General features: G+C 48.4%; 1 protein-coding gene across 1 annotated transcript in view; it reads right to left on the reverse strand.

Annotated features, from left to right (window-relative positions):
• Positions 1–12,403, reverse strand: part of CDYL2 (chromodomain Y like 2) — a 161,778-nt gene that overhangs the window by 48,297 nt on the left and 101,078 nt on the right. Inside the window, exon 2 of the mRNA XM_043898122.1 lies at positions 7,252–7,840. Coding sequence (XP_043754057.1) covers positions 7,252–7,840 — 589 coding nt within the window. The remainder of the gene's footprint in view (positions 1–7,251; positions 7,841–12,403) is intronic.

Here is a 12,403-nt window from a genome sequence, read left to right on the forward strand (position 1 = left end):
TCTATATTCAATATTCGGTAACAACCTATGTGGGAAAAGGACATGAAAAAGAATGAATATGTGCATACGTATTACTGAATTACTTTGTTGTATACCTGATACTAACACAACATGGCAAATCAACCATACTCCAATAAGTTTTTAAAAAAAAAAATTAAGCCTAGCGGAAAATCCTTGTGTGGGACTGACAATTCCATCCCCCTGGAATGCTGAGCCAGCATCTTTGGAACCACTGACGATGTCTCGTAGGAAGGCCCAGGGATGCTGGCCAGAACACTGCCCTAGGACCCTGGAGAAGCTTGCTGGTTTGAACCTAAATCCCTGTAATGCCTTTTCGTAATAACGGGTCACAGACCTCTGAGGGCTTCAGCATTGCCAGACGTGGCGCTAAGGCCCCACCCAGCCCCTCCCCCGGCACTCCGGGTCTCCACCCCTCTGAGCCTCAGTTTCCCCATCTATAAGCAAGACTGATCATAGCTAAGCTTGTTATGTTGCTATGTTGTCCAGTTGCTAAGTCAGGGAGCCAATGAGGGGATTAAATGACACTCATCAAACACAAACGGTGAGGCTTCTGCTACTGCAGAGCCCTGCACTGCATCATCAGGATGGTCTTTGTAGGGCCAGTTGGGGGATGGGTGGAACTGGAGCCCTGGTCCCTGGGGGTCCACCCAGTGGGGCAGGGGGGGAGAACTAGCTTTTCACCAACATCTGCAAACCGAATTTTATCACCATTTTGAGACCCTTTGCAGACAAGGTACCCCTCACAGCTTGTGCCTGGCGGAGCGGCGGGGGACTTCCACTCCCCACCCCACCCTCTTTGGTTCACCACTGGTAAATAGGACTTGGAAACAATTCCTAAGGACTTTTTTTTGAGGTGGTTGAGAGAGGAAAACAATATCTGAGCTGGCAGTGAAAGTGATTAGTCGATTTCCAAGTCTTGACAGTGGTCAAGATTCCATCGGTCTCCTCTGGATGCCAAAATCAAATCCGGGATTGGGGAGCCAACCGGGAGAGTCAATTTCCCCCTTGGATCTGCCATGGGTCAAGCTGACAGTCAGATTTTCCATCACAGTCAGGCACTTTCCACTCAGAGGCAGTGGCCAAGTTGGACGGGTCTGCACACATTACCCATAAAAGGGTTTTAAGTTCATTCATTCGCACAAGTTGCTCACTTGCCACGCTTTGAAAGACAAAATGTAGGAACCCCTTAGGCTTTGGTGGCTGCTATACGTCTGGAAAATGACCCACTCTTGTGAAAATAACAAGGCTAGTCAAAGTCAAAGTCTGTTGGCCTGGGAGTGGGTGTCTGTAGTGTGTTAAAGGAACAGCTGTGCCCAGGAAAATGGATACCTGCCTTCACAAGAGGCCCGTGTGTAGGACACCCTATTCGGACTTCCTGTGATTCACCGAGATGGCTCGGGGCCACTGCCTCTGACACTCGGGACCTCTTCCGGGGACAAGCTGGGCACCTCCAGAAGCAGTGGTGATTCTAAAGGTCATGAACTGGGGTCGAGTTCAGGGCATGGAGTGAGGACTTTCTGGAACAGTCACAATTTTGAGGAAGTATGAGGGAACCGTACCAAGCCTAGGGTGGGGGGCATTATTCAGGACTTTTATCATTATATCCTTAAGTGAAACTGGCCTCTAACTGTCCTTGTTCCTCCCTTCCTTGTCTGGTTTGGAAATCCAGGTTATGCCGGCCTCATCAAAAGAGCTGGGGTGTTTCCTCTTTTTCTGTTTTCTCTGAAACCATTCGGGTATGAGAGAGATGCTTCTGTTCTAGAATATTGGGTAGGCTTGCCTGTAAAGCCACCCGAGTCCTGTGTGCCTTCTCTCTTTTTGTGAGGGACGTGGAACGACTGCTTTAATACTGGAATTTAAAAGTCATTGCCCTTATTCAGGTTTTCTAGTCATCTGTGAGCCTGTTTGCTTAAGCTGTATCTTTTTTAAGAAATTAACCACTTACTCCCGGGTTTGAAATGGAAAGTTGTTGCTGTTGTTGTCCTTTAGCCACTAAATCGTGTCTGATTCTTTGTGACCCCATGCACTGTGGCCCATCAGGCTCCTCTGTCTACGGCTTTCTCAGGCAAGAACACTGGGGTGGGTTGCCATTTCCTTCTCCAGCGGATCTTCCCAACTCAGCGATCAAACCCACGTCTCAGGTATTGGCCGGTGGACTCTTCACAGCTGAACTACCAGGGAAGCCCTTCAAATTGAATGGCACATAGTTAACCTCAGTTTCTTGGGCTTAGAAGGATTACATCCATCCATCAATAAGCAACAAGGATGAGTCCAAGTGGCTTCTGCCCTACCAACATTCCAGGGCCCCCCAGTCAGGGAATATTTTTATCAGCCATCAGGAACTGCCTTGTACTGCATGGGAGCCAGTTAAGCGATGATCTAGGGACTAGCTCTGGAGTCGGCCTGCTTGGATTTCTCTCCTAGTGCCAACCTGAGCACTTGTAACCTCAGTCTCCTCCTCTGAAAAACGGGTAGAATAACAACAGCTGCCGCTTAGGGCTGCTGTGAGGACCACAGAAAGGACTTCATACACTCCAAGGCCTGACAGGGAAGTTCCCACACAATAAGCCTTTCGACTTAACAACTTTGTTTCACAAACTTTCACCTTATGAATTCTCATGAAGGCAAACTCAAGGTCCAGAGCAAAAGTGCTTCAGCTCTCCCCGGTACCACCAGCTGGCATTCCCAGCCATCTCTGTGCTTACTCATCCAGACCAGTGGTTCTGAAAGCAGGGTCCCTGAGCCAGCCGCGGCATCTGTGAACTTTCTAGAAATGCAGAGTCTCAGGCTGCCTGCCACAGCGGCTAAGGCGGTAGGGGTAGGCACCTTAATTGTGTTTTAACACACCCTTCAGTGGATTCTGATGCTGGCTCCACATCTGAGAACCTAAGGTTCTTGAAAGTCATCGGGCATTTCCCCTGTTCGTATTTCGTTCTGAAGTGCTTTTAAAGCACAGTTACTCCACGAGGATCAATAAAAGGAAAGATGATAATCATGGTGAGAGAGTGAGTAGGGACAGATAAACAAACATGATAGAAGTGAAAGCTGAGATAATTTTACAAGATCAATGGAGAAGAGACAGCAAATGTTGTGCATTTGTGTGGGATGACTCATTCAGTGATGGGAAAGTTCTGAAAACACTGAATCAGGCAGCGTCTGGGATGCAGAGCCTGTGCTACAGAATAAGACAGTCATCCGGACGCGAGGACGGTGATCCCCAAAGTCAGAGGAACATGAACACGGGGACACGGGGCAGCGTCGACAGGGGAAACTCATTGGCTTCACTGAAATTCGGGGAACACTGGGCATCTGTGTGTTGTGCTTGGGGCTCAGTGTTGGCTCTGAGTCAGGGACATGTCCACAGGTTAAAGGTTCATCTGAACCGGTCAAGTATTAATGCTTTGGGCTTCCCTGGTGGCTTAGGTGGTAAAGAATCTGCCTGCAATGCAGGAGACTGGGGTTCAATCCTGGGTCAGGAAGATCCCCTGGAGAAGGGGATTGCTACCCACTCCAGTATTCCTGCCTGGAAAAGCCTGGCAAGGAGGAGGAGCCTGGTAGGCTACAGTCCATGGGGTCTCAGAGAATCAGACACAATTGATGCTTTGGCTTATTTTGATGAAACTGTGCTAACCAATTCTGGACCAGACTACAGGGGGAGTTCACTAATCTAACAGCTTTTCTGTATGGATGAAATAGGTTTGTTTTAGGAAAAAAGAGAGAGAAAAAGAAAGAGAGAGATGCCTGGTAGAGAGTGTATGAGCAAGAAGGAGAAGTTATTTCAGGTTTTAAACCTTTAAAGAACTAAATCACATTCCTACTTACAAGCTTAAAATTCAAGGAGTAATTCTGGATCTACCAACAAAGGACGTGGACTATGAACCATTCATCACTACAACCAAACGCTTCCATGAGAACTGCTGTATACACCATGGCTGTGGAAAGTCAGCATTTAAAAGACACAATCCACACTCCGCCCCCTGAGATTCATTGATGGGCATAGAGACCATTTTTAACAAGCTCCCGAAGGGACACTGAGGCAGATGGTATCTGGACCACAGAGCCATTTGTCATTACGGGAAAAGAACCAGAAGCAAAAGCTGTCCTGGGCCCCTGCATGTACTTCACAAACATTGCTGGGGAAAAACGCTGTCTGAAACCAAAGCACCACCCGCTGGAGCCCCAATTTAGCACTTGTTCCCACAGCTCAGATCGGGGAAGTCAGCAGTAAATGAGTAACGTGTTACATAAGTTGCTTTTCTGTATGCAGAACCTTAATTCACCAAAGAGAAGTTGAAATCATATAAAAAGCAACAGCCCTCCCCCAAAACAAATGCTGAGAAAGCGTGGCCAGGATCTCCCCATCTTTTGCCAGGCAAATATGAGGCCCCTCTGTGCTGAAAACCCTGCTGCCTCCCCTTTGTGTCCCTGGGGTCCTGGGTCAGTGGTGGAGGTGGTCAGAGAAGGCAGGACTGGGGCAGAGGGGGCAGAAGAACGTTCAGGGTCCACGTGGGCATGAACACTGGCTGCACCAAGGCATCCCTCCAGCTGAAAACGTAAGTGGAATCACGCTTTGCTTGACTATACTTCTGACCCCTGGCCGGAAAGTTCTGGAACCACACAACCTCCTGTCTCAGGTCTTCTCCAAGAACTCCAAACCTCGCATTTTCTCTCTCTCTCTCTGGCAAGGATTCTCAGTCTTTTCCTCTTCCTAGTTACTCCAAGACCTGGATATGATGCTATCTCTAACTAGAGTGTTAAAGGCTGACCAGGGCTTGGGCATTTATCACCCCAAGGACCACAGAAGATGTCAACCCAGGTACAGAAAGGCACACCATCCATGTAAGAAATGTGCTATTCCTACCAGTGCATCAGCCTCAGGAGTCTTCTCAACAACGACTTACAGACACCCAGTTTCAACTTACTGGAGAGCAGGCTCTGAGTTTCAAAAGGCACAGTCCTCACCTATGTTTTTATTCCTTACCTCCAAGCACCTAGCATAGTGACCAACTCTTGCGAAGAACAGAAAAAAAGTACTGCGTTGATTTAAATTGACAGCTGATGTGAATCGTAACTGCCACCGCATTTTGCCACAGAGCAGGTCCCCAAAATGCAGGAGAGCCACCAGGAGGTGCTTGTTAAAGAACCACCTTCTGGGCTCCACCCCAGACTTAGGAAATCAGACTCTAAGGGACCTGCCTTTTAACAAAGCGCCAGGGAATCTTACACACATGAATTTGAGGACCACCGCCTTAGCCTTATGAGAACCTGAAGGACACCAATATAGGATGTGATTAAGCCAAAGGACCCTTTGGGAACACTCAGAACCAAACAAGAGAAAGGCAAGTGACTTCCTCCTCTCTGTGCAGGCGTGGGCCCGAGTGGAGTACAGAATGTTCAACACTGGGAATAAATAAGGCCAAGCAGAGATCAGAAACAAGAAAGGTCCGGAGAGGCACTCAGCATCAACAAGGCCACCAGCAAGGCCGGCAGGCCTGTCCTCTGGCTCCCCCGGTGGCGGGGTACCGGGCCCCATCCTGAATCAGGTGGTATCGACCAGACCCGAGGACGGAGTGCTCACAGCTGGCAGCCACGCCGCCTCTGGAAAGCGGTGCTGAAGGAGAAGGAAGCCTTCATCACAACCGCCACAGGCCTAGCTTCCCTCCACCCTGCGGTCTGGCGGCCGGAGTCAGCACACGGCCCTCCCTGACGCTGCCCCCCAAACCCCGCTCTCAGAGCTGCCCCTCCTGAGCAGGGCGGCGGGGGCGGGGGATGCTGCTACCAGCCAGGGCGCCGGCAGCCACCGCCAAGCCCCTGGGCCTCCATCCGAGGAGCCGCCCAAGCTCCCCTGCCCGAGACGGGGAATCCCTCCGCTGCTGGCGACTGTCACGGGAACGTCAAACACCGGTGTTTGTGCCAGGCCTCGTTCACACGAGCCCACTCCTCCCCGAGAGATGGATTTTTTAAAACAAACAGCTTTTCCATATGCTAGCAGGCAGAGTCATGTCAGCATCAGGGATCCCCAGACGGAAACGTGAGTCAATCTGGGGCAGAGACTGCTAAATCAATCCTGTTTGGGTGAAATTCCTCTCTCTGGAGGAAAAGGGACCTCGGAAGCTGGGATTGCTCAGATTCCCCCCGGGGAGAGTTCCCTGAGGACGCTCTCCCCAGCCGGGCACACTCTGAGCGCCCTGAACTCTGACATCACTATGCCCATCACGTGTCTTGTCACCCCATCCTTCCGGGAACTCTCCCAGCCCGCCCCACCTGCCTCCTGACACCCTATGCCCACACGCACTCTGGTTCCACCCGGGGCATCGGAGGGCCCTACTGTGTTGGGCGTGGGTTGTCCACACCCGTGCAGGGATTTCCTGACGTCCCAAGGCTTGGAGTACTGGCGGCTAAAGAGAAAAATTCACCACATGGACACACGGGTATCTGAGAAAAGAAGGAAGGTAGGTAACAGGTGCAGACAGCTCACCTGGAAGACCTGGCCACTGAGGCCTCAGTCAGGAAACCATCTGACTACTGAGGGAATGTCAGACTCGAGAGCTTGAAATACCTGGGTCACCATCTCCTCCTTCCCCAATTGTGCCTGTGGGGCCTTGGTCAGAGGGAGGGGGGATTCCAGCGTCTCTCCTGGGCAACTTGCAAGAGGGGACAAGAAGGCACAAAGAAAAAGAAGGAGCCGAGGGTGGGGTCCAGGCAGCCTCTGGAACCCAATGCAGACAGGGGGCTGATCATGCGTGTTAGCGAGAGTTGGGGGGCAGGACGCTCCACTGTAAGGGCTAGTTTGGGGAATCCCAAGTCCAAACTGGGTCTGAGAAGGAGACTCCGGCCCAGACACACCTCTCTGGGCTATGACGCTGGGTTCATGACGAGATTGAAAGCAAGTGCCCTGGAAGGTGTGTGAGCTCCAGAGAGACACTGGCCTCCGGGGACATGAATCTCAGGGTCTAGGGGTTAAGGACTCTGAGATGCCCTCAGGGCAGGGCCTCCAGAGCGGCTACCGTGGCCTCGGGTATCCCCGAGGGCAGCCGGGGATGCTGGACCTGGGACCGGCCTTGACAAGAGCGTCAGTGGCTTGACCTCCCCCACCTACATAGGCGTCCGAGACCAGTGTGGGCAAGGGATTGAGCCCACAGGGCCCCAGGTGAGAGAGCCAGGGCAAGGGTCCTGTGTCTCCCCAGGCTGCCCACAAAGCCCCATCTGAGAGGAGGAGCAGCCACGTACCCAGCCCATTTTCCGCCAGCGCCGCGGGGCTCCCGTCACAGTCGCCCAGGTCCTGCTCGCCCACGTCGTTCAGATCCAGGTCAGGCTGGTGGGACCCGTCTCCAAAGGGCCTCTCGTCCTTCTCGGAGCCGGCGTCCCCATTCTCCATGCCGTTCTGCGCCTTTTTCAGCGGCATGATTTGCAGGCCACTGGGGGTAGTCCTGTAAGACACCGTCTTGGCGGCCCGGTCCCCGCCCGCGGGGGGCTTGGCCGAATAGCCCTTCTTGGGCTTGGACAGGGAAGGATTGATCCGCTTCCGTTTGTGGGAAGTCCCTTTGCTCTTGCCAGCATCCGAGGGCCTGTGGGGGAGCTTCTCGACCGAGGGTCCTCGGCCGTCCCGCAGGAGCTTGGCGGCGCCAGACTGCTTCCCCGACTTGAGCCTCTTGTCCTTGGCCAGGTGCAGCCCGTTGAACTCATCGATGAACTCCTCACAGTGGAGCAGGTGGTGCTCGGGCTCCCAAGTGTCCTCCGTGCTCCCGTAGCCTTTCCACCTGATCAGGTACTCCCATTTCCCCTTTTTGTTCTTCCTCTTGTCTACAATCCTTTCGACCTGGGAAGTGGGAGGAGAATCAGGAAAGAGAGAGAGAAGGAAAAAAAAAAATCAAATCATTGCCAGGTCACAAGAACAACATAAGGATAGAGGTGTCCGTCCTGGCTAGGGGCGCCAGGAGGCAGGACGCTAACCCTCCCAGAAGCCTTCAAGAAGGCTGGTTTATTTTAAGAGATCACTGAAAGGAACCAAAGGCACACAGTGGTTGTTTCCCATGACAACTGCATGACGCCAAGCCTGGCTGGTTGCTTCTACCTGTCCGTCCAAGGCTTACTCTTTTTCTTTTTTAAAGATTGGGTGTGGACCATTTTAAAAATCTCCATTGAATTTGTTACAATATTGCTTCTGTTTTATGTTTTGGTTTTTCTGGCCCTGGGATATGTGGGATCTCAACTCCCAGGCAGGGATCGAACCTGCACCCCCTGAATTGGAAGGCAAAGTCTTAACCACTAGACCACCTGGGAAGTCCCCAAGGCTTACCCTAGCTCAAAATTGTATTGTGAGCGTTCCCAGAAGGTCATTATTCTTTTCGTGGCACAAAAGTGGAATCAGACTTTTAAAGACCAATTTAGTGTGGGTTTTCCACCCAGTCTGCTAATGTGTCCTTGCTTATCATGATAATAATGATTAGTAATGTTAGCTGGGCATGTGTGAGGCAGACGCTACTAACTGTTGGGCATGGGCGCTTTCATTTCATTTCTCCGGACAATAACCCAATGTTGTAGGTATTCCTCCTATCCCCACTTTACAGAGAGGAAAATGGGGCTGAGAGATTAAGTCAGTCAACTAAGTTCCAAGCTGATAAGAGCAGAACTGGGACATGAACCACTCTCAGCCCAGATTTATTTTCTTATTCACTAGGCCATACCAAATCTCTCAACTATAAAAATCTTCCACATTGACCAAAACTGCCTGGAATCGGTGACGCTCAATGTCCCCCTAGTTGGCTCCCCGAGCTGCAAGATAACAGGTGCAACTGCCAAGCAGGGTGACATTATGTACCTGGCATAACCCCTCAGAATGTGCATTATATTATGACTGCTCCATTTGATAGATGCGGAATTAAGTACGAGGCAACTGGCCTACAATGCAGGGCTAGGGATGGTGGAGGTAGGATGTGAACAGAGATCTGGTTTTCAAGCCATGTACTATCATCTACGTACCCTCCAAAGGTAAGAGAATCTCTCCTGTCTTCAAGTACTATCATGGGAAAACACACTTAGAAAATGCCAGTCTCAAGGCTAATAACTGGTGAATGAGGTGAAGGGTATACGAGGGTTTATTTATTATTCTCTCAACTTTACTATAGGTTTGAAACATTTTAACTAAAAAAAAAAAAGAAGAAGAAAAGAAAATTTCCAATGCTCTACAAAAAAAGAGCTAAATTTCAAAGGAAAAGTAAACTATTACATTCAAATGTTTATTACATTTCAATGTCAACGTAATTTTCTAGGATGGAACTTCGACCCAATTAAAGTAATAAGTGAGGGATATGCTCTCGAAACTCATAGAAAAAAAAAAACCAACAATATTAGAGGGGAAAAGTGGTTACACTTAGAGCTGGTAACTGTTAAAGATGGGTAATAGGTAAATGTGGGTTCATTTTCAACTGTTTATGTTTGCATATTAGAACTTTTATGTTTAAATTTTTCCATAATAAGAAGTGAAAATTTCTGAAAAGGGAGATTGTCTTCCAATATCTGGGTATAACAGAAGCTATGCAAAATAATTAAACGACTTTCATTGCTTTGCACTTAATAAATATCTTAATAGCTAGACCATATTGCCTCTTTATAATACTGCTTCTTCATAGACAATTTAAATTGTTTCCTTAATTGATTCATCTCAAATCAAATTGGCCTATTTCTATTAAAATTTGTTTCCTTCTAAAATGCTTTGTGAACATCTGTTTTGGATTGCTTATATAATTTTTAGAAGTATCACACAAACTCTATAATAGCTTGAAAAAGTAAAATCATGCCAAACTAATCAAACTTTCAATCTCTGAGTCAAGGAATGGGGTTAGCTGGGTAATAATTTGTGATAATGTTGCAGAAAGTTGGGAGTGTTTGTGGAGGAGCCTGAAGCTTTGCACATTTGTAGGACTTTGAAGGGGAAACCCTCTGCAAGTTTACAGAGGGAGGAAAGTGCACAAGCAGAATGGCACTGAGGGAAATAGCAGCATTCTGGAGAAGGCCAGACTAGGAGTGTCAGGAGGAAGCCCAGATATGTCTAAGGGCTATGAGTTAAGGCATTTGTGTGGGCATGGAGGTCTCTAGCTTCAGAAAGCATGTGCTTGGCCCCCAGGATGGAGAAACTTCTTCCCCAAGATGAAGCAGAAAAACCATGCTAGACAAACAGCCAATACAATGATTGGTAGGTAGGTGGATGGGTGGATAGATAGATGGTTGAATGGATGAATGAACAGATGGGTGGAAAATGGAATGGATGGATGGATGGAAAAATGGATAATTGAATGAATGAATGAACATATGGGTGGATAGTGGGATGGATGAATGGATGGATGGATGGATAGATAAACAGATGGGAGAATAGTGAGATGATGATGATGGTGATGGTAGGTGATGGAAAGATATATAAATGGACAAATGACTAGACGGATGGGGGATGGGGGATGGGTGAAAGGGCAGGTAGAGAGGTGAGTCCAGGAATAAATGGGTGAATGAATGGATGGCTCACACTCGTCAAATGAGCTTAGTATAGTATTTAAGAATGCAGGCTATGGAGCAAGACTATCTGATTTAAATCTTCTAAGGAGTTGTGTGTTCTTGATCAAGTTACTAAATCTCTTTGGGCCTCAGACGACTTGCCTAGCAAGAGGGAAATAACAGCACCTACCACCTAAGGCAACTGTGGAGAATATACAAATAAGGTGTTTAGCATTCCAGGGTAAAGGTCACTTCACCTTGCATATCCTCCTGTGAATGCAAACCTGGGTAGTAGCTGAAGACAATGTGTCCCCACCCAGCAGAACAGACATCCTGAGGGCATTCAGCTCCTCCCTAGGAGAGTCCACCTACTTAGGTAAGTCCTTCTGAGTAGGGGAGATGCCGTGCTGAGGAGGGCGGCTCAAGAAGCCTTTGGTCAGCAAGGGTGCGGTGTCTACACGGCTACTTGGGGCCACACTGAGAGAGCAGCTGGTTTTCTTCCCTCTTGGTTACTGGTTACTGGAGGATTCAGTCACATTTGGCTTTATGGGGGACAGAAAGGCCACTGCTTCCACCTTCGGTCCTATCCAGAAAGCTACTGGGTGACTTGACAGTCATTTCTACTTAAATTAACCCAGTACCAACAATGAGCAGTATTAACAGGATCATTACTAGCTTGACGTACAGGAGAAAAACTACTGGCTCTTCCACTTTGTATAAACGTGACCCTGGGCAGGTTGCCTAACCTCTCTGTGCCTCCCTGTCCCCATCCATTAAACAGAGAGAGTAATAATAATAATAAGAGCTTCTCGCAAGGTTGTCGGGAGAATTAAAAGGAATGAGGTGTGATGAGAAAGTAAAGTGTCTTGAACATCAATCACAAAGCACTACAAGACGAGTGGAACCGCTCTGAGAAGTATAAAACTTCAGGTGACGAGAGTGCTTTTATATACATTTTTTTTTTTCCTACAGTTTACACACTTTGTAAAAAAAAGAAAAAAAAAATCAACAGTTTTTTTTTTTTCAGGTTTAGAAAAGCAACTGCTTTTTCTGAAAGACCAAAACGCCCATGAGGCGCTCAGAGGAAATCTGGCCCCCAGACACCCCCTGAGACTTTGAATGCACCATCTCCTGGGACCTAATCTCCTTCTTTACATCCCCATACAGGTTTTCTGACGCTCTTTTCCTCTTCTTCTCAGGAAAGCCTCAAATAGAACCAGAAAGCTAATCTGTTCTGTGGATAACAAAAGCCCACGTTATTTAGGACTCGAGTGTTAAATGACCAACATTCTCTCTGGAAAATCTCTGTTTCCCTGACGCTCCCCCAGCCTCCTCCACTGTCCCTGACTCCTTGCCCCTGTTTTTGTTGTTGTTGTTCATTAATCTTTTTTTTTTCATTTATTTTTATTAGTTGGAGGCTAATTACTTTACAATATTGTAGTGGTTTTTGTCATACATTGACATGAATCAGCCATGGATTTACATGTATTCCCCATCCCGATCCCCCTCCCACCTCCCTCCCCTTCCCATCCCTCTGGGTCTTCCCAGTGCACCAGCCCCGAGCACTTGTCTCATGCATCCAACCTGGGCTGGTGATCTGTTTCACCCTTGATAGTATACTTGTTTCAATGCTGTTCTCTCAGAACATCCCACCCTCGCCTTCTCCCAGAGTTCAAAAGTCTGTTCTGTACATCTGTGTCTCTTTTTCTGTTTTGCACATAGGGTTATCGGTACCATCTTTCCAAATTCCATATATATGCGTTAGTATACTGTACTGGTCTTTATCTTTCTGGCTTACTTCACTCTGTATAATTGGCTCCAGTTTCACCCATCTCAGTAGAACTGATTCAAATGAATTCTTTTTAATGGCTGAGTAATATTCCAAGGTGTATAT

Source organism: Cervus elaphus, chromosome 4 (assembly GCF_910594005.1).
Source record: "Cervus elaphus chromosome 4, mCerEla1.1, whole genome shotgun sequence".
In the NCBI taxonomy this organism is placed as follows: Eukaryota; Metazoa; Chordata; class Mammalia; order Artiodactyla; family Cervidae; genus Cervus; species Cervus elaphus.